Source organism: Pimephales promelas, chromosome 13 (assembly GCF_988280905.1).
Source record: "Pimephales promelas chromosome 13, fPimPro1.hap1.1, whole genome shotgun sequence".
Taxonomy (NCBI): domain Eukaryota; kingdom Metazoa; phylum Chordata; class Actinopteri; order Cypriniformes; family Leuciscidae; genus Pimephales; species Pimephales promelas.
The window spans coordinates 34,987,571-35,010,439 of record NC_142781.1 but is presented as its reverse complement, the minus strand read 5'-3'; the positions used below and the strand labels follow the sequence as shown (position 1 = coordinate 35,010,439).

General features: G+C 33.4%; 1 protein-coding gene across 2 annotated transcripts in view; it reads left to right on the top strand.

The window, feature by feature from the left end:
* The first annotated feature begins 10,761 nt into the window (after window positions 1-10,761).
* The window catches only part of dspb (desmoplakin b), a 37,079-nt gene continuing 24,971 nt past the window's right edge, over window positions 10,762-22,869 (top strand). Inside the window, exons 1-6 of one of the 2 annotated variants that reach the window (XM_039690102.2) lie at window positions 10,762-11,136; window positions 14,027-14,117; window positions 15,177-15,307; window positions 17,376-17,532; window positions 20,918-21,043; window positions 21,856-21,933. In XM_039690102.2, coding sequence (XP_039546036.2) covers window positions 10,934-11,136; window positions 14,027-14,117; window positions 15,177-15,307; window positions 17,376-17,532; window positions 20,918-21,043; window positions 21,856-21,933 — 786 coding nt within the window. In that variant the 5' untranslated portion in view covers window positions 10,762-10,933. The remainder of the gene's footprint in view (window positions 11,137-14,026; window positions 14,118-15,176; window positions 15,308-17,375; window positions 17,533-20,917; window positions 21,044-21,855; window positions 21,934-22,869) is intronic. The other variant, XM_039690103.2, reaches the window with a different exon arrangement.

Sequence of the window (22,869 nt, the reverse complement as noted above, 5' to 3'; positions counted from 1 at the left end):
AGAGTTTTCTGTCCTTTCTCGTTCCAGACGAGGAGATGTTCAGCACGTCACTGGAGCTTTATCACAGGCAATTCATGCATATTTATGTCTAGTAAAATATGAAATACCACCATAAAATATAATCATTAGCATTTTAAACTATGATAATCTAAGCAAATAATTTAAACAGAGCTTTCAAGCTACAACCATCAAACCCGGCTCAGACTTTTCTGACTCACTATTTCTTATCTAACTGATCCAACAAAATCCCGACTTTCGTTGAGGGGGTCAAAACTTCTGTACAATAAGACTTATTGAGTATCAGCATCCTATGCTAAAACATGCTAGCAGTGTGGTAAATAATGCTATCAGCATAAAACATGTTAACGGATAATGCTAACAAGTAACAACATGTTAATTCATGTTAGCAGAGTGCTAGCAACATGATAAAACATGTTACTACTGTGATAAATTATGCCAGCAACATGTTAAATCATGTCAGCAACATTTTAAAACATAGCAATAATGTTTTAAATCATGGTAACAACATGTAAATTCATGCTAACAAAGTGCTAATCAACATGCTAAAACATGTTAGTACATAGTAAAATCTACAAATGTCAAGTTTTTCAACTTGAAGTTTATTTTAAACTTAAACCAAGGCTTTGTCAAGTCAACATCAGAGTTTGTAGACAAACTTGACTAATCTAGTTGTAAATTAAGATGTTATTCTTCTCAACACTGGTCAAAATGGACCAATCACAGTCGTTTGCCATTTTACAGAAATTCAGCTGCATAATTTTTTTTTTATTCAGATATCAAGTGGTGTTTTTTTTTCGTAGTGTAGAATTTGTATTCCATTCAAACAAAACCCAAATAGGGCTCAGCAAAATATTTTTTTGGTTTTTAAACTATAATGCGCACCCTGGTGGAAGAACATCCATCTCATTGCAGAAAAACAGAAATTGGCTAAAATTAGCCATCCAAATGCTCAGAAACAAATTTAATTCAATTCAAAAAATATACTCAACATAAAGGCCAAAGCATTTATAAAATAAAAGTTGAACAGAGAAGAAATGCTGCAGTTTGCTTCCCCCTGGAGGCGCATGTCTGTAAGAGCATACAAATCTGAGTTTATATTTAGTGACCAGCAGATGGCATTATTTGTTAAAAAAAACAACAACAACAAAAAAAAAAAACAACATGGCGCGGAACTACACGACGTTTCCGGTGGAGTTTGTCACGTGAGCACTGACCAAGGAGCGGATCGTTTGAAAGTAAAGTGAGTTATTGCACAACAGTCCGGTTACAGAAATAAAAATCATATTCATCTTCTCCAGATGAACAGGGAAGGGATGATAGGCTACATCAGCACAGTTTCTTCCCTTTTCTTATTAATAATAGGCTAATAATCTGTGTTCCAGTTCATCCCACAGGTTCAAGCGTGGTTCAACTTGTGTCATTTCTATAAAAGAACCTGTTGCTACAAAGTCTGAAGCACATTAGTCTGCAGAATGTCATTGTGTGGTGTCAGATTGTCCTGTCTGCATACTTCCGATCATCTCGTGTATTTATAGACTGCACATCAATTATTGCTATATATTTAAATTCATTCATTCATATTATTAAATACCTTTTTTGAATTTGATAACAGAATAATTTTGAATAATTCAAGAATTTTCTGAAATCCATGTTAGTTTGTTTATTTATTTAACTTCACACTTCGCAGACGATGTACACACTGTAAAAAATATTTTCAAGATTTGTTATCACAACATATTTTCTTTTGTCAAATCACCTTTATAATAATTTATTTAGTTGAGATAACTTATTATTTTGAGTTTCTGATGGTTAAATTAATCTCCTATATTGTATTAACTCACTTTTTCCAGTTCAATCAACTTAAAATTTTAAGGCAACCCACTTACTTTTTTTAAGTTAAACCATCAATATTTTTTTACAGTGTAGTAATCACAAAATTTTTTCTTTTGTCAAATCAACTTAAATAATTTATTTAATTTTGAGTTTCTGATGATTAAATTTATCTCCTTCATTGTATTAACTCACTTTTTCCAGTTCAATCAACTTAAAATTTCAAGGCAACCAGGTTACTTACTTTTTTAAGTTAAACCAACAATATTTTTTACAGTGCAGTATTGCCCGATTCACACACACACTGTTTACATGTTACTCCAAACTACAGCAAATAATGCTTTAGTCTCGCCTTCACCTGCCCAAACATGAATATTAACATGAACATGAACATTAGTGTTTTGTTCTTCCTTCAGCAGAACGTCTCATGTATATTTGATGATGCAGTGAGCGTCCCACAGCTGACATCATGAGCCCGGAGAGAGAGTGTTTATCACACTCATGTCGGCCTTAATCTGTGGAAAGAGAGAGTTAAGGAGTGATGATGATGATGATGAAGATGAGTGATGCGTTTCTTCACATTGAGACGACAGCATAGCATACGGTCAGAGCTCACACACACGTGTCATCTCTCTCTCCCCCTCTCTCTCTCTCTCTGTCCTTCTCATAGTTTGTCTCGCAGTGTGGGTGTGTTGCAAGACAAAATATTTGTTTTTTTTCACCCACTCAAGGCCACACACACACACACACACACACTTTTCTGATTAGAATTATACAACACCTGCAGGTGTGAGAGGCATGGGTGTGGCTGTGTGTGTGTGAGAGTGAGGGGCTGGGAGCGAAAATGGGTGTGTCTGTTTGTATGTGTGTGTGGGTGTGTGTATGTGGTGTTCAAGGTAAATTGACTTGCATTTAAATGGTAATAATATATTAAAACAAATATTTAAATTTTATTTTTTATTCCAAATATGCTTTAAATGTAATTTCCACCAAAAGAACAGCTGACTGGAGTTGTGCTGGAATTAGATGTCTTTTGCCAAACAAACTAAATAAACTTTAAGAGGGAGTTTATTTTAGTCCACACGACTGAAAGAGTTCATTGTTGAAGAAAACACAAAGCTGATGCTTTTACCACATTAATAATGATGCTAGAATAGAAGCGAGTTCAACAAGAGGATCAGGTGAAGCGTAACATGATCACTTTGGGCTTTTGGGAGTCACACACACACACACACACAGTCTCTCTCTCTCTCTCCCAGAATATCTGAGTGTTTCCCCTATGGAGGGTCTTTCTTTCTGACTCACTTCCTGCTGGAAAAGCACATCCTGAGTTTCCTCCAATCACACACTCGACACAATGAACTCACTTCGAGAGATATTCCCCTGACAGACAATAACAAACACCCGCTCTGCTAACAAGAATGTTTAAAATGTTTTCTAAAAAAAAAAAATCTTGACGAACGTTAAGGAAATATTCAATTTTATCATACATAAACATTATGAAAATATTACTTTTGAACTCCGTATGAGTGATTAGTAGTCATTAGCAATTATCAAGCAAAACTAATTACACTCAGATCTGAGAAAGCCTGTATTGTTGAGCGTTTGTGTTTTCAGTGAGTCACGTGTTCGCTCATTTGTTTGGTGTGAACTATTGTAAGGGTGCGTGATTGTAGTAAGCTGTTGAACAAGCCAGTTTCCATTGTGTTTATTTGCATTTTAGATTAGACACACTAAACAAGGACTTATACGCTAATCTAGACATATTTCACTTATATTTCCATTTTAGAAAACATTGATGGCCCACTCTTTTATAAAAATGAGAGTTTATAAACAACTGTATCTGTACATGGAGGTTTACGTTTTTAAAATCTTTTTATTATTTTATAACTGTGTGTAAATATATAACCTTACACACAGGGCCTAAAATTAACACTCACCAAATGCGAGGAAAAATCAGCGTTTGTGGCTTAAGCAGACAAATTCACACAAAATTGTCAAATGTAGTATAGAAAATATATTCAGTTATGTTATGAGTGAACGTAAACAATTGGCCGTGCATTCGCTCTTAAAGTGACAGCAGCCTAATATTCCTGTCTGTGTAATGCTAATCAAACAACGAAAGACAAAGAAAAAATCACTCACTGCTCTTGACTGAATATCTATTTTTTAGTGTAATTTTTTTTTTAGTTTAGTGTATAAAGTGAAGTCTACACACTGTTATACATTTGTACCTTAAACCTCCTTTTAGACCTCCCTGAAAAACCTGAAAAGCTCTGTTTATTTAATTTGTATCTTTGTAGATTGTATTTATTTGTGCTTTTGCTTCTAATTTGATTCTATGTTCTTATTTTATTATACCCAATAATACCTTATATTAAGGGCAAAAAATATGTAAGGCAAGTTTCATGAAATAAAAAAGCCTTCCTTGTGCTTGAAAAAAAATAGTCCCCGACCGTGAACAGCAACAGAATTTACATTATTTTTCCATTAGATGGCGGCAAAGACTGTCCTTGTGAGTGAGTCAGTCAGTATAAAAGACTTTTATATTGAAAGGACAAACTTGTGAACACGGAGAAGTAAGACGCAACTGACAAATGACTAGCGTCGGGCGCGGGAAAACCCCTCAACTGAACTGACTTGAAGGAAAATGCTATATGCAGGTACACTCGCTTACTATCTCTCACAATAAGCTTCAATGAACTATATCAATGAAAACACAATGTTTACGTTTCCTAGAATGATTGCTAGGGGTGTTTTGTATTGGGTGAAGCGCTTATCGTGAATAAAACACAGCTATATTGACCAATCAGTTTCAAGGACAGGAACTAACCGTTTTGCGCGCCAAATACTCTTTCGCGCTCAAACAAACGAATCCATACAAAATTATGTCTTAATGTCTGTTATAGCGAGTATCCTCATAACGGTCTTAACTGAGTTAAAATAAAAAAGCCTTAATGAACGCAAATGGGAGAAATCTGAAGTGTGTCTGATCCAAACTTGTAATTAATGTTAATTAAACAACAAAAGAAAACAAAGAAACCCTGCTCTTGACTGAATAGCTTCTTTAACTAATACATTTATATACATTATAGTATTTCATACCAGAGTACTACCTAAAATCTGTTTATTTCATTTGTATCTTTGTTCTATGGTATTTACTATAATTTGGACTGTTATGCTTTTATTAACAAAGTTTCTCGTGCCAATTCAAAAGCCAGGTTTTGCAAGAAAACGGAAAAATTGGAAAAAGTGTAAAACTACCACCACCACTATCCCTTTAAGGCTCTGTAGTTATTGAATTATACCGTTGAAATGTTTTTATTTTATTGTGACAGATTGCACTAAAATTTTTCCCTGCCTATGATGAGTGATTTATCACAACTAAAATTCGCTGAGCTGAGCGAAGAGGAGCGGGAAACAAACTGACTTTTGTGGTTGTGACACAATACCATTGCATAATATTTTGAGAAAGAACGCCTATGTGGGTTCTAATGAAGACTAAATGACATAGGATGTAAATAACGTATACAGTATGAGTATGCTATGCTTGTGTCCTGAGTCATTATAACTGTTGAGACTCATCATGACTTTACTCGCCTCAATAGAAGGGATTTGTAACTAAACTCCTCATTCTCGTAGTTAATTTGTTAATCATATGTTTGAGATAATCCCAGCTGTGAGTTTAAAAGATCATGTTATCCTGAGTCTCATGCCCAACAGCTACATAATAACAGGTTTGGATCATATTTCACCTCAAAATCAAAAGAAAAAATCCTTTGCTTGAAGAAAATATTTTATTTTAATCCAAATCAAGCATGTTTCCTTCCTGATTTCTTTTTGTTTTGTGCATTTTAGCATTAGAATGAAAAATGACTTCTGTAGTTGCTGTGCAATAATATGCATTAGCTTAATTTTGCACCAAATATGACCATAATCTATACATATTTCATGCATTAAGTTTATTTATTGCATTGCATTGCATTGCAGTAATGAGATTTAGTTTCTTAACTGTCATGAAAATGAAGTCACACTGCTAAAAATAACTTTAAAATAGGCTCCATTTTCCTTATGCAAAATATGATTGTTTCTGTTGTTTTGTTTTTTTTTGGTTAAACTCGGACATGTTTTATGAAATTCTCTGCAAACTAAGATTAGCAGAGTTGAGCATGCCTGTGTGTGTGTGTGTGTTAGAGTCTGTTAGGCTTCGTTCTGATCGTCTCCACCCTCGCCAGAGGCGACTCACGGGGGAAAAGACAGAACGTGTTTGCATGTGTAAATGTGTGTAAAGTTTTCCTGAAGCTCTGGGAAAATCATTAGAGCTCATTGTTAGAGAACATCATTAGAGAACATCTGAAAAACATGTACCTCTAAATGTGCATCCACACTGTCAAAGATAGTCAACTTCAAATCACTTACATAAATGAACTATAATGCCCTACACACACTAGTTAAGGCCAGAGAACTCGACGGTTCTTGAAAAAAAAACGTAATGCCAAAAGGTTCTGTGTGTGGAAAAATGTCTTAAATGTTTGCAAAATACTTTCATACTAGTGATTTATGAGCTGTTTAATTCATAAAATATGATTGAAAAAAAAAAATGAAGTAGAGGGACCCATCTGGAGAGCTGGAGACTTCAGCAAAATGTCATTGCCCTTTTTTAGCCTTCTTTCTTATGCAATAACGATGTGCATGATTTCTTGCTGAGAAAGTGTTTTGACGAATGCTTCTGATTATATATTTGGTGACAGAGGTTTGGTGAGAGGGAATGTGCTTCAGGCTGAGACATGCAGTAAACAGCGTCAGAAATGCGCCCAGAGCATTGATTAACCCAGTGAATGTGACAGACAGAAACTCTCTCTCTCTCACAGTCTCACTCTCTCTCTCTGTGTGTGTGTGTGTGTGTGTGGTCAGATGCGCTCATCCACTCGTCCTGGTGTGAAATACTGCGACTGCATGTCTGGGCTGACAGGTCGTTCACACCCACAGAAAGAAACACCACGTGAAACGTCATCCGAAACACATCCTAATGCGATGACTTCTGTAATGTGATGTATTTAGAGTCTCAGTAACGCATTATATTATTTTCATCACCCAAGCAATCATGAAGCGTGCACAATAAGACCAGGAACACGTATTACAAAAGTCAATCATTTAAAAAGTGTGCTTAACTAAAAAGTGAGATAATTGAGACTTTTTATTTCACAATTCATTTTTTTTTCGTAATTCTGAGTTTATATCTCCCAATTACGACTTTTTTCTAACAATTATTTTTATATCTCAAAATTACGACTTATTTTCAGATTTTTTCTCGCAATTATATTGCAATTATCCCTTAATTATGACTTTTTCTCGCAATTCCGAGTTTATATCTCGCAATTCTGACATTTTTCTCGAGTTATTCCTCAGAATTCTGACTTTTTTCCTCACAATTCCGAGTTTATATCCCACAATTCTGACTTTTTTCCTCACAATTCCAAGTTTATATCCCACAATTCTGACTTTTTCCCTCACAATTCCAAGTTTATATTCCACAATTCTGACTTCTTTCCTCACAATTCCAAGTTTATATTCCACAATTCTGACTTTTTTCCTCACAATTCCAAGTTTATATCCCACAATTCTGACTTCTTTCCTCGCAATTCCAAGTTTATATCCCACAATTCTGACTTTTTTCCTCACAATTCCAAGTTTATATTCCACAATTCTGACTTTTTTCCTCACAATTCCAAGTTTATATTCCACAATTCTGACTTCTTTCCTCGCAATTCCAAGTTTATATCCCACAATTCTGACTTCTTTCCTCACAATTCCAAGTTTATATTCCACAATTCTGACTTCTTTCCTCACAATTCCAAGTTTATATTCCACAATTCTGACTTTTTTCCTCACAATTCCAAGTTTATATCCCACAATTCTGACTTCTTTCCTCGCAATTCCAAGTTTATATCCCACAATTCTGACTTCTTTCCTCGCAATTCCAAGTTTATATCCCACAATTGTGACTTTTTTCCTCACAATTCCAAGTTTATATCCCACAATTCTGACTTTTTTCTCACAATTCTGACTTTTTTCCTCACAATTCCGAGTTTATATCCCACAATTCTGACTTTTTTCCTCACAATTCCAAGTTTATATCCCACAATTCTGACTTTTTTCCTCACAATTCCAAGTTTATATTCCACAATTCTGACTTTTTTCCTCACAATTCCAAGTTTATATTCCACAATTCTGACTTCTTTCCTCACAATTCCAAGTTTATATTCCACAATTCTGACTTTTTTCCTCACAATTCCAAGTTTATATCCCACAATTCTGACTTCTTTCCTCGCAATTCCAAGTTTATATCCCACAATTCTGACTTTTTTCCTCACAATTCCAAGTTTATATTCCACAATTCTGACTTCTTTCCTCGCAATTCCAAGTTTATATCCCACAATTCTGACTTTTTTCCTCACAATTCCAAGTTTATATTCCACAATTCTGACTTTTTTCCTCACAATTCCAAGTTTATATTCCACAATTCTGACTTCTTTCCTCGCAATTCCAAGTTTATATCCCACAATTCTGACTTCTTTCCTCACAATTCCAAGTTTATATTCCACAATTCTGACTTTTTTCCTCACAATTCCAAGTTTATATCCCACAATTCTGACTTCTTTCCTCGCAATTCCAAGTTTATATCCCACAATTCTGACTTCTTTCCTCGCAATTCCAAGTTTATATCCCACAATTGTGACTTTTTTCCTCACAATTCCAAGTTTATATCCCACAATTCTGACTTTTTTCTCACAATTCTGACTTTTTTCCTCACAATTCCGAGTTTATATCCCACAATTCTGACTTTTTTCCTCACAATTCCAAGTTTATATCCCACAATTCTGACTTTTTTCCTCACAATTCCAAGTTTATATTCCACAATTCTGACTTTTTTCCTCACAATTCCAAGTTTATATCCCACAATTCTGACTTTTTTCCTCACAATTCCAAGTTTATATTCCACAATTCTGACTTTTTTCCTCACAATTCCAAGTTTATATTCCACAATTCTGACTTTTTTCCTCACAATTCCAAGTTTATATTCCACAATTCTGACTTTTTTCCTCACAATTCCAAGTTTATATCCCACAATTCTGACTTTTTTCCTCACAATTCCAAGTTTATATCCCACAATTCTGACTTCTTTCCTCGCAATTAGTTTATATCCCACAATTCTGACTTCTTTCCTCGCAATTCCAAGTTTATATCCCACAATTGTGACTTTTTTCCTCACAATTCCAAGTTTATATCCCACAATTCTGACTTTTTTCTCACAATTGTGACTTTTTTCTTCACAATTCCAAGTTTATATCCCACAATTCTGACTTTTTTCCTCACAATTCCAAGTTTATATCCCACAATTCGGACTTTTTTCCTCACAATTCCAAGTTTATATCGCACAATTCTGACTTTTTTCCTCACAATTCCAAGTTTATGTCCCACAATTATGACTTTTTCTCACAATTCTGACTTTTTTCCTCACAATTTCGAGTTTATTCCTCAGAATCCTGACTTTTTTCTCCCAATTCCGAGTTTATAACCCCCAATTCTGACATTTTTCTCCCAATTCTGAGTTTATAACCCCAATTCTGACTTTTTTGTCACAATTCCGAGTTTATATCCCACAATTCTGACTTGTTTCCTCGCGATTTCAAATTTATATCCCACAATTCTGACCTGTTTTCTCACAATTTTGAGTTTATGCCTCAGAATCCTGACTTTTTTCTCGCAATTCCTTATCCCAAATTTCTGACCTTTTTCACACAAATTTTGATTTTATCTCACAATTCTGACCTTTTTCACACAATTTTGAGTTTATACCTCAGAATTCTGAAAAGAAAAGTCAGATTTGTGAGATAAAGTCACAATTATCCTTTTTAATTTTATTCCATGGCAGAAAAATAAAAGAAAAAATCTGAACTTTGATATGCAAACTTACAATTGTAAGAAAAAATCAGAATATGAGAAAAAAGGAGTATGCATGAGAAAATACTCAACTTTTTCAATTCACATTTATTGAATGCAGAAGTTCAGTATTTACTGCGGCGAATGACCTCTGAGTTCGACCTCTGAGAAAGTCAGAGCAGCCACAACAAACCACACCCATAATAACCCATAATCATTTCGGAAGAGAAGGCATCAGATCTGCACATTCACTGATGCTGATAGTTGAGTGTGTACACATTTGAATCCTGTGTTAACCTGTTTGATTTCTGGCATACCTGCCTCATCTTTAATCAGATGCCAAGGGCATTTGCAGAAGCTTAAGGACAGAAACTGACAGAAATACTCGTCTTTCCTGTTGACCCAGAACTGATGACACAGTCAGGCACTTCAGGCACTTCATTTAAGTCTCTGGGTAACATCAAGATTAAAGTTTAAAACATTAATTCCACAAGCGTTATATACGTAAAGGGAAAGTGTTTTAAAATATTTAAAGTCTTGCACCATTTTAGCAGGTCACTTCAATAGATTTACATGCTCCAGTAGCCTACACTTCAAGTTACTAAAGTTAAACACTGAAGTTTAATGGCTTGATTAAATGATCAGTGGGGTCCCCGATCGTCAAGGATATGGTGATGGAAAAAATATGAGATATAGGAGGACAAAAATATATTTCAATGCTTTCAATGCACTTAAATCGTCATGCAAGTGCATTTCTGGAAGCGTTCTGTATTATGCTCTTTTAATTCATCAGATGTCATAAATCTGCATGCATGATCATTAACGTTTCAGAATAGTTTTAAACATGTAACGTTAATAATTAGCTTCCCTCAACAGTGCAGAGAGAGAGAGAGAGAGAGAGAGAGAGAGAGAGAGAGAGACGCCTCCCTCAGGCATGTGTGTGTTCAGATGCTGGTCTGTGGGAGTGACTTCAGATCGTTAAACTGCGCCTCTTCCCAGTGGAGTGTGTTTGTGTGTGTGTGTCGCTCAGTCCAGTTGCGCTCGGATGATCTCCACGACTGGTTTCATCTGGAGCCGCGGATCTGATCTCAGGTTCACTTTTAAACTCCGCCATTTTAGGTGAAACTGAGGCGCAGGCATGAGCATGTACGGGTCGCAGCAGCGCGGGCTCAACATGATGGGACGCCGCACGGGATCGCGCAGCGAGATAAACGCGGCGCCCGCGTATCCGTACGCGCGCAGTGAGGTGGTGGTGCAGCGGGGGAATAATGGGTTCACACAGGAATATGTGGAGGGATTCAACCAGACTTTCTCCAGAGGCTCGATGAGCGCGGGACAAGTGTGAGTAAACACCTGTTACTTGCGTTTGTTTGTTGTGTGTGTGAGTGTGTGCGCGCGCGCTTGTAACATAGCAATTGCCTGCGTCATTTCACCTAGCGCTGTAAAAATTGACGATCAATAAGTCATGACAACATATGTTTTTACATTGCTTCAACTCTTCAAAATAAGTTAAACAACTTTCAACTTTTTTATAAGTTATTCAAGTTTCAACTCATTTTTTTAAAGTCAGTTTCATGTCATTTAAGTTGGAATGACTTAAACAAGTTGATTGTACTTAAAAAATGAAAGCAGTGTGAATAATAATTAAATTTAGATTAAAAGTTTGCTTCAACATGCATGCTAATGTAACATGGACACTAATGAATTTGTTTTTGTCTGCGAATGTTTCAGTTTCAAGTTGCTGCATAAGTCATTTCAGCTTAAATTAAATGAGTTGATATAACTTATAAAAAGAAACGGACAATTGCTTAAGTTGTTTTGATGAGTTAAAGCAATTGTAAAAAACATGTTGTTGATCATGTAATTGTTTTACAGTGAAAAAAATGTCATGAAAAATGTGAGTTTTGTGGAAAAAATTTAATTTGATATAAAATGGCATCCATTTAGATCGTTTAAACTAGTTTTAAAAGCAATAATGCAAAGAGAAGTAGGCCTATTTAACAAAGAGCGATGAAGTAAAACCGAAATAGTGCTCAAGGAAGTAAACCTGTATTATAATACAGCAGATGTTCAAAGGTTAATAATATGCCCATCAAAGGCTGTCATAACTGTGAGTAATAAAGAGTTATAAGTTGTGTAATGTTGAATGTAGGCCTGTGCGGGCAGGTGTAACACTATCTGCTCACTCTGCATGAGTCCACAGGTCAGACTTCCTGTAGATCCACTGCAGATCCTGCGGGAAAAGCCCACCGTTTCCAGGCACTCCACACAAATGCATGAGTCATTCGGCAGCTACTGCTCATAAACATGAATAATGACTCTGTCGTGCATTCACATGCATATCTCCATTCAAATGAGACTCTCGGGTCGTTTAGAAGTGTCTGTTTTCGGTTTGTTTACTGGCCAGGTCTCGTTTGTTGAACTTTTGCACTGAAATATAACATTTTGCTTCGAATTTGTTTCACTTGTTTTAAACACCTACTCAAGATATTAATGTAAAATAATGCATTAGATCAAATTAAATCAAATGAAACAATATTTTAGTTTGGTTTATTTTAAGAATTTATTTTAATGTTTATATGTTTTATTTCCAACAATATGCTTTAAAATGTTTTATATTGATATAATAATAAATTATATTAATTAAACACTTTTAAATATATAATGTTTAAAATATTTAGATATATTTTTAATAATATAAAGCCATATTTGAATGTATTTTTTAATTACGTATATTTAAAATATATGATACCCCAGATAAAACAAACTGTATTATAATAAATATTAATTTTCATAAATATGCTTTAAAATGCTTTTATATACATAATATAATAAAATATTTGTATACTTTTTAAATATATAGTATATTAAATATTTAAATTCTTAATATAATGTCATATTTTATTTTCAACAATAAAATGCTTTATATTTATATAATAAATTATATTTAAAACATTTTAAATATAATATTTAAATATATTTTTAATAATATTAAGTCATTTTAATGTATAATTTTTAAATTATGTGTTTTTAATATATTTTAATATAGATAATACACCAGATAAAATGTAAAATATTTATTTTAATAAATTGTAATATGTATATAAACAAACTGTATTATAATAAATATTAATTTTCAAAAATATGCTTTAAAATGCTTTTATATACATAATATAATAAAATATTTGTATACTTTTTAAATATATAGTATATTAAATATTTAAATTCTTAATAATTTAAGGCCATATTTTATTTTCAACAATATGCTTTAAAATGCTTTATATTTATGTAATAATAATAATAATAAATTATATTAATCAAAAACTTTTTAAATATAATATTTAAATATATTTTTAATAATATAAAGTCATAATTTAATGTATAATTTTTAAATTATGTGTTTTTAATATATTTTAATAGAGATAAAATTTAAAATATTTATTTTAATAAATGTTAATATTTATATAAACAAACTGTATTATAATAAATATTAATTTTCAAAAATATGCTTTAAAATGTTTTTTATATGCATACAGAATATAATATATTTGTGTACTTTTAGTATATTACATATTTAAATTCTTAATAATATAATGCCATATTTTATATAAACATCAAAAATGATTATATACATATAATTTTTTAATGTTTAAATTTTAAAGCTGCTTTTTAACTTGCATATTTTTAAAAGCGTAGTATATTTTTCCAACAGAAGCTGAGATTAAACTGCCTTTATCTAGATTATTAATTGCATAAGTGATCTATAACGAGCTGGAAACATATATTTGTCAGTTTGCAGGTTATAAGTCTTGTTTTCAGTATTCTAGAGATGTGTAATGTGAGTTTTTGGCGTCGCTGCGTCGGGTTTGACCGAGAGATTTCCCAGGAATGCAACGCAATAAATCTGAGAAGAACGAGCTGTTCATAAACCACCAAGAGTCTGTCAGTCGTCTTTAGAGAAGTGTTTACTCCAGAAACATTTCAGGGTGAACAGTGACAAGCCCATTTATACGTCTGTCTTCCTTAAACACACTGAAAATTGCCTTTCGTACAGTATCGGTCAAACGTTTGGAATAAATACGATGTTTTACCAAGGCGGCATTTATTTAATGCAGTAATAACAGTGAAATATTATTATGATTTAAAGGAAATGTTTTCTATTTGAGTGCATTTTAAAATGTAATGTATTCCTGTGATGCAAAGCTGATTTTGAGGTGTTTTGTGCCACCAGTCCTGCCATGCCGTCGATGCAACAGCAGATCTCCGTTCTGCAGGTCCAGTGTCAGGAATACCTGGACAAGACCGCATTTATAATAAATTCTGTGAGTACCACACACACACGTTTGACCTTCCACTGTGGATTCAAGCTCATTTCAGGAGTTCACAGGATCATGCATGTGCCGTAAAGGTCATGACACGTTCATACACACGTCATTAACATTTCTCAGATAATAAAGCACTCGCGTCCCTCCTCCTCTGAGTCATTTTGGAAATGAAAGTGAAACACGTGATGTGTTTGTGCTTAAAACAAGGGGAGAACGGCAAGAAAAATAGACTTTGCATTTTAATTACGTTTTTTTTTTTTAATTATCTTACTATATGGACGGGTATTTTCATATAACTCGCTCAATTTAAAAAAAACAAGTCTTCAGTCATTTTGCTTCACAAGTACATTTATCTTGATTTAAGAATGTTTAGATATTTAAGCTGGAAAAGGCAAAATAAGACATAAATACTAAATATTAAAGCTTTTTAAAGTTAAAGTTTGAGCGCAAAGTCCCTCCGTCTCTCAGAGTCAGTGTTCCTGAACTCCTGAAACGCCTCCATTGTATCTTGAGTTTCTCCCGGTCACAATATTCCTCATTATAATAATTCATGCGTAGAATAAAGGGGCGGGGCCTGTTGAGTTAGTTATAGTGTGTTAAACTGGCGGTTATGGAAAGGGGCGGGACTTTGATCCAGTGATCACTGATCCAGTGACACACTGATCCAGTCGACCAATCAGAGCACAGTGTGCTTTCAGAAGGAGGAGACAGGAAGTGAACGGAGCGTTCCTGACAGACTGGGAAGAGAGGAGCCGCAACAATGGAGAATATGAGGAGAATAATCAACATTTAACAGTAGAGCCTGAAACAATACCTCGAATAATTATTTGTAGTATCATTGATTTCAGTCACGTCGTTCTGAATAAGCTGAGAAGCGACTAGACGATGATGTTCATCATACAAAGACAAGATAATCAAAAACTGATTTTATTTGTGTCTCTAAGTTCAAAATGGCAAATACACAAAGGCTTAAAGTCACACACTCTTTGGCTTTTCTGACAGCTGGTTTCTATTGTTCTCTGTGTGTGTGTGTGTGTGTGTGTGTTTGCGCTGCAGGGCGGAGATCCAAGCGCTTTCATGGAGGCTCAGAGTTGTCTGGCGTCCGCTGCTGAAATCAATGAACAGCTCCGACTCATGGCCTCGGACCTTCGCCAGCAGAACGTGCCGTCGGACCGTGTGATCCGGAGGTGAGACACACACACATCATGCATTTACATGTTGTGTAGAAACCTTCCATTAACACCTCAAACACCCGTCATGTTGCAGAGATTTGCATCACATTCGCTTGGCCTTTTGCCATAATATTTACTAGAAGACAGTAGGATTAGGGATTTCTGTAAAAGAAAGTAATTTAAAAGTAATTTCTGCCTACTATCGGGACCAATTATTGTTTGTGTATTTATATAACGCCTGTAAAAGAGATTTTAATCTCAGTGCGGTTCTCTTCTGGTTATATAAAGGTAAATATATATATATATGAAGAGTTCAGATGCAAAAGCCTCTAAGTGCCGTTTGAAATTTTCTTCTAAAATGATCATTTTTATCAAGCTTGTATATTTAAGTTCAGTAATTTTACTTAAATGGCACTGATAATTACCTATTAATTGTTATTTAAGTGAAATTACTGAACTTAGATATACAAGTTTGATAAAAATGGTCATTTTAGAAGAAAATTTCAAATGGCATTTAGAGGCTTTTGCATCTGAACTCTTCTGAATTCATTAAAAAATTCACTAAAAAAGGTAAAACTGTTGCATGCAAAACTCACATGTGGATGTTTTGATATTTGTACACTACCGTTTAAATGTAGGACAGAAATGAACACTTTTAATTCAAGGATGCGTTCATTTGATCAAAAGTGACAGTAAAGACATTTTATAATGTTACAAAAGATTATATTTCAAATAAATGCTGTTCTTTTAAACTTTCGAAGAATCTTAAAAAAATTTAATATATCACAGTTTACACATAAATATGATAATAATCATAAATGTGTCTTGAGCATCAGATCCTCATATTAGAGTGATTTGTGGAGGGTCATGTGACACTGAAGAGTATTGATGCTGAAAAATTCAGGAATAAATGACACTTGACTATATATTCACATAGAAAACTGATGATTTACATTAGAATAATATTTCACAATTTTTACTGTATTTTTGATCATATAAACACAGCTTTGGAGAGCAGAAGAGACTCTTAAAAGAATCTTACAGACCCCAAACTTTTAAATAGTGGTGTGTGTGCGTGAATCAGTGTTTCTTCGTTTCCTCATCTATGCTTTGTGCTTAAAACAAGGGAAGAAAATCGGTCAAGAAAATTAGACTGTCCATTTGAATTATGTTTTTTTTTTAATATATATATATATATTATTAGGGCTGTCAAACGATTAATCGCGATTAATCGCATCCAAAATAAAAGTTTGTGTTTCCATAATATATGTGGGTGCACTGTGTATAATTATTTTGTATATATATAAATACACACACATGCATGTATATTTAAGAAAAAAATATTATTTATATATAAATATTTATATATAATATAAATTATATATAAATCTATATACATGAAAATATTTCTTAAATATATACAAGGATGTGTGTGTATTTATATATATATATATATATATAATAATTATACACAGTGCACTCACATACATTATGGAAACACAAACTTTTATTTTGGATGCGATTAATCGAGATTAATCGTTTGACAGCCCTAATTTATTACCATATTACATTTTTTTCCCTAATTTTAAATGTAAACTCAGCCAATTTTGATAATTTTTTCAATAAATTAAAAAGAAGTGAAATTTATTGGAAGGATAGCCCCTTGAGATGTAACATCTCGTTTTCGAAAGGGGTCCTGAGAACAAACATAAATACAAACAGCATTTAACATTAGCATTTAACACAAGTCATACAGAATTTAATCTTTAGTAAGAAATGGAAAAGACAAAACTACTAAAGTGGTGATTGTGTGTAAAAAGTGTAAATATCTGCTTTTGCGTTACACCGAAGGAACAAAGTCAGTCATACGTGTTTGGAACAAAATGAGGATAAACAAAACTACTCGACTCAGTTTGTTACAGTCGTGTATATTGGTATACATTATCTGTATCTTCGGCTTGACTTATCTCACTGCATTTCTGTGTATCTATGCTCACTTCCACTGTAACCTTATATTCTCTGTGTGTGTGTGTGTGTGTGTGTGTGTGTGTGTGTGTGTGTGTGTGTGTGTGTGTGTGAACAGTGTGAATCTGTTTTCTGAGCAGATCCGAGAGCTCGATGCGGTTATGGCTGGTGTTCAGCAACAGAGCTGGAGCAGCAGGACGGTCCGTCGAACCGTGAGCCGTGAAGAACCCAACCGTTACTATAGCGACGCCATGGCCTGGATCCTCCAGCAGAGGGTACGTCACACACACACACACACACACACACACACACACACACACACACACACACACATTCTTTTAATCTATCTGTTAGTGCCACCACCAAACCCACTGGTCATCAGCCTGGACAACAAGTACGACTCACACACATTCGCTCTCTCTCACACACACACACACACACACGGCTCTGTTCACGACCTTATCAAAGTCTCGTAAGTCTTACACTGTGGGTTTTCACGTGTCGAGCAGGACTGGCCATGTTTATAATCCGCACGATTGTGAAATATTGCAATGGCTTTAATGTAGTTTCTGTGTGTTATTTGATATCATTTTTAGCAATATCAGCTGATTTCTATTACAATATAGGATATGAAAATATACAAAATATAGTAATAAATAACAAAAATAATAAGTCTTTTATTTGACCAAAAATACAGTAAAAATTGTTCTAAATAAACAATTCTTATTCTAATGTAAATCATCTGTTGTCTATGCGAATATACAGTAAAGTGTAATTCAAAGCTGAGTTTTCTCTTCAGTGTCACATGATCCTTCAGAAATCACTCTAATATGATCTGATGATCAACAAACATTTATATATTTATATATCTCTGGAAAACGGCATACAATTTATTTTTTAAGAATGTTTGATGAATAAAAGGCTAAAAGACAGCATTTATATTAAGTGATAAATATCTTTAGGGTCAATTCTGAGCAGTTTAATGCATCCTTGCTGAATAAAAGTCTATATATCTTTTTAATGTTAGTGTATCTGATGTTTAATATACAGTGAAAGTGAAGCAGGATTCTCAACCAATGGGATCTCAGTGTGGGCGGAGCTTCTCGGCCTAAAGTGACAGAAATAGACTCAACTTAAAGCACAGAGATAGCCGTTATCTCGTGCGCTCTCTGATAGGACTGGAGGCGAGAGGTTTTCCCAGGACAAAACGAAAGAAAAACTGAGCAGATGAAATGAAGCTCAGAGAGATTAGAGCCAAAATACACAAACCTTACACTCGCCCACAGAAACACTGTTTTCAGACTCTCTCTCTCTCTCGGCCAGAATTCCTCAGACCCACGCTGGGGTCAATGACACGACACTCCTCCTGTCAGTGAGGTCAGAGTTAATGAGAAACAGAAGAGGCGATGTGTGTTTTCCCACATAACATTCCTGCGGATTTCTCTCCAACTTATGAACAAACATTCTGCCAGTAACATTAGCATAAAAAAAGTATTATTATTTTTTAAATGTAACTACTTGTTTGAGAATGTTCCGAGAACCTTCAGAAGTGACGTTCCAAATCTGTTTGAAGAATTTTCAAATGGAATGTACAAAAACGTTTTACATAGAACATTCATTCAGAGTAATCTGCCCTTTAAAGCTACAATATGTATGATTTTTTTAATACAATATCCAAAAATCACTTGCACATTGTGATATATTTCAGTTGTGTACTTATCCCAAAAGTTCCCAAAGATTTTTAATTCCAGAGAAATTTTAAATTAAATTTGAATTTGAATTTAATTAATTTGAATTTAATCCCATTTTAAATAATGGCTCGTCCACGTTCACGATGTAACGATTCCCTCACGATATGATATTATTGAGATACGATTAGGTCAACAGAAAATGTACCCTTGATTAAAATGAAAAAATTGTTACATTGTGTGTGTAGATGAATAGTCTTGGTGCTGAAACCCAAAGCACAGACAATAGAGACACCAGAAGAACAATATTCATGATTCTGAAGAAATTATTTTAGAAGAATATGCTTGATATCCGTCACTGACTAGAGATATTTAGTTATTATATACATTATACATTATATAATCAACATTATATATAGTAGTTTACACTAAAACTCTCACACAGACATTTTATTCTGGGTGAACTCTCCATGATGCATATTGTTGCATTTTTGTATTGCGATATATTGAGACACAGATTATTTGGACGTCCCTTAAACGTTTTTTAAATGTTGCAGAACATTCCGAGAACATTCAAATGTAACATTCCAAATGTGTTTGAGGAATGATGAAATGGAATGTTCACTTTAACACTCGCATGACCAAATACCTAACTTTACTTCTCTATATTTCTATTAAATCCTAATCTAATTATGACAAATTATATCTTGTTGGAAAGACTTCTAAATAGATATACTACCCCTGTTTTGTGTTAAAAATTATGTAGGAAGAGTAATTGATGAATTTATGACACGAGTGCACCTCAAAAAATCTGCATCATAACAGGAGTTTTGACCTTTGTCACAAAAAGTCGATGCACCCACTTTTAATCATTGAAACTTCTGTTTTTATGCTAAAAGTTCATAATATGAATATTAACTTTTTTCATCATAATATGAATATATATAGTATACCATTATCCTCTAAAAATGATAATATTTATATTTATTATCCTCTAAAATATAATTTTATTTTTTATCGCCTTTTTTATTCTATCACATATTTTAGTAGTTATCATAAATTAGGTATCATTTGAAAGCTTTTAAATTCAGAATTCATCGTGTGAAACTGTTTTATAATTGAACGTTGCGTTACCATAGAAACGATACTTGTTTTATCAGGCTCCTCCCCTTTTTGGGCATCATTATATTTCAGAATTTATGATCAAAACCTTTTCTAATCTTGACAAAACTGATATTGTCAGAAAGGTCTGAGTCTCAAGGTTCCGAATTTTGTGACAGAATTGATATTTGGACAGAAATGTATTAATTTGTTAAGGCAGAATGTATACAACTAAATTCAATGGAATTCAATGGCACCCGGTGGCTATTTTTGGTATTACGCCTAAACAAAATCTCATGGGAACTTCAATTTTTGTGATATCAACTTCAAATTTGGAACACAACTTGATAAGATTTATGGCTTTGATTTTATAGAAATTTTAGAGTAAAAAAATATTTTGTAAAATATATATTTTATATACAATAAAAAATATATAGTACAGTATATTTGATTTACTGTAAATTTAAACGTCCATAACTTTTTCATACTTTCATTTTTTGAAGTGTTTTCTTTAAAACAAGACCAAACTTGGGTATATTCCAAAGCATTCTTAAATTACAACCATTTAAGTTTGAATTGTGCATTTTAACCCCCATTCTCAAAAAGGGGGGTGACAGCTAAGGGGTTAAAAAACTGGACGTTTTGAACATTCAAAAATCATATTTGTATAACTAAACTATGCAAATTGTAAGAAAACAAAACGGATTATAATATGAGCGATGCAACAAAACAAGCCATGTGATTCGTTGTTAGTTATAATTGACTTTTAGTTGATTGTCTAAACATCCTCTTCATGCATTTCTCTGGCCGATTTGTAAATGTGCAGATAATCTGATGTTAAGTGTGTGTGTGTGTGTGTGTGTGTGAGCAGCGGCTGATCGAGACGTCATCATGGGGAGATGATCTACCAGCCATTGAACAGCAGATAGCCAATCACAGAGCGTTTCACAGCTCCATCCAGAGAAGTGAGGAAGTGGATCGAGCCCGAACGGAGCTGGTGAGTTCATGACGAAACACACACATCACTTCAGCACAGAGAGATCTCGATCCGCACCGTACAGGCAAAATCAGAATATGGTGCAAAAGTTCATTTAATTCAACTTAAGAGGTGAAACTAATATATTATATAGACTCATTACATGCAAAGTGAGATATTTCAAGCCTTTATGTGTTATAATTGTGATGATTATGGCTTGAAAACCTTTTCACAATATTCTTATTTTGAATTTGGGGTTTTCATATCTGTAATCCATAATCATCACAATTATAACACATAAAGGCTTGAAACATGCCTGGTTTGCTTGTAAACATGTACAATGCACAAATTGAGAATAATTTGATCACTGTACATTTTTCACCTCAAAATCATAAGAAAAATGTAAGAAATATATTTTACAAAAATAAAATATAGCCTACTTTTTGGACAGGATCACTTTTTTTGCATTTTAATTGCAAATAAATACACATATATGAGTGTGTGTGTGTTCAAAAGTATGTAATAATTACGATTATTTAACATTTTTGAAAGAAGTCTATTCTGCTTTCCAGATTTAAGGCTGGATTTATTAAATGAAAAATACAGTAAAAATTGTGAAATATTATTCTAGTGTAAAACACCTGTTTTCTGTCTATATACAGTAAAGTATAATTTATTCCTGTGATCAAAGCTGAATTTATCATCATTACTCCAATCTTTAGTGTCACATGATCCTTCAGGAGTGATTCTTATATGATAATTTGATCATTAATGTTATTTAAATAAAAGTCTATATTCATAATGGCAGTTTTGGTGTGTGCTTTGACTTCTAGATGCGCCTAAAAGACCAAAACACAGATGGAAACAAATCCTTTCTCAACAAACTGGAGCAAGAATGGGACGGTCTACAGGTGAGACGGTTCAGAAACACACTGTGGTTATTAGCGATGTTTCCAATAGCGGATTTCTCTCGTCTCGGGGGAAAATGAGAGAGTGTTGCACAGTATATATTTACACAGTATACCATTCAACAGTATAACTGGGGTTTCTAACAATGGAAATCTTAGGCAGCAGTCTGACACTTAAACCAACAAGTGTTTGAACGATCAATTTGCGACAGTATGGTTTCGGGAAACAGTCGGGACGAGCTAGATGATTTCTTCAACGATGCATCGCACTATAGTAGTGTTATACAGGAAACACACTCCTGTATGATTTGCTTTAATTCCCTCCAAAAGTGTAGTTTAGTTTAGTTTAGTTGTAGTTTATTTTACTTTAGTTTAGTTTAGTTTTAGTTTAGTTGTAGTTTAGTTGTAGTTTCGTTTTAGTTTAGTTTAGTTTAGTTTTTAGTTTAGTTTAGTTTGTTTTAGTGTAGTTGTAGTTTAGTTGTAGTTTAGTTTAGTTTAGTTTTAGTAGTAGTTTAGTTTAGTTGTAGTTTAGTTTAGTTTTAGTTTATTTTTAGTTGTAGTTTAGTTTTAGTTTAGTTTTAGTTTAGTTTAGTTTAGTTTTAGTTTAGTTGTAGTTTCGTTTTAGTTTCATTTTAGTTTAGTTTAGTTTTTAGTTTAGTTTAGTTTAGTTTTTAGTTTAGTTTAGTTTAGTTTTAGTAGTAGTTTAGTTTAGTTTTAGTTTAGTTGTAGTTTAGTTTAGTTTAGTTTAGTTTTAGTTTTAGTTTTAGTTTTATTTTAGTTTAGTTTAGTTTAGTTGTAGTTTAATTTAGTTTAGTTGTAGTTTAGTTTAGTTTAGTTTAGTTTAGTTTAGTTTAGTTTAGTTTAGTTTAGTTGTAGTTTAGTTTAGTTTTAGTTTAGTTTAGTTGTAGTTCAGTTGTAGTTTAGTTGTAGTTTAGTTTA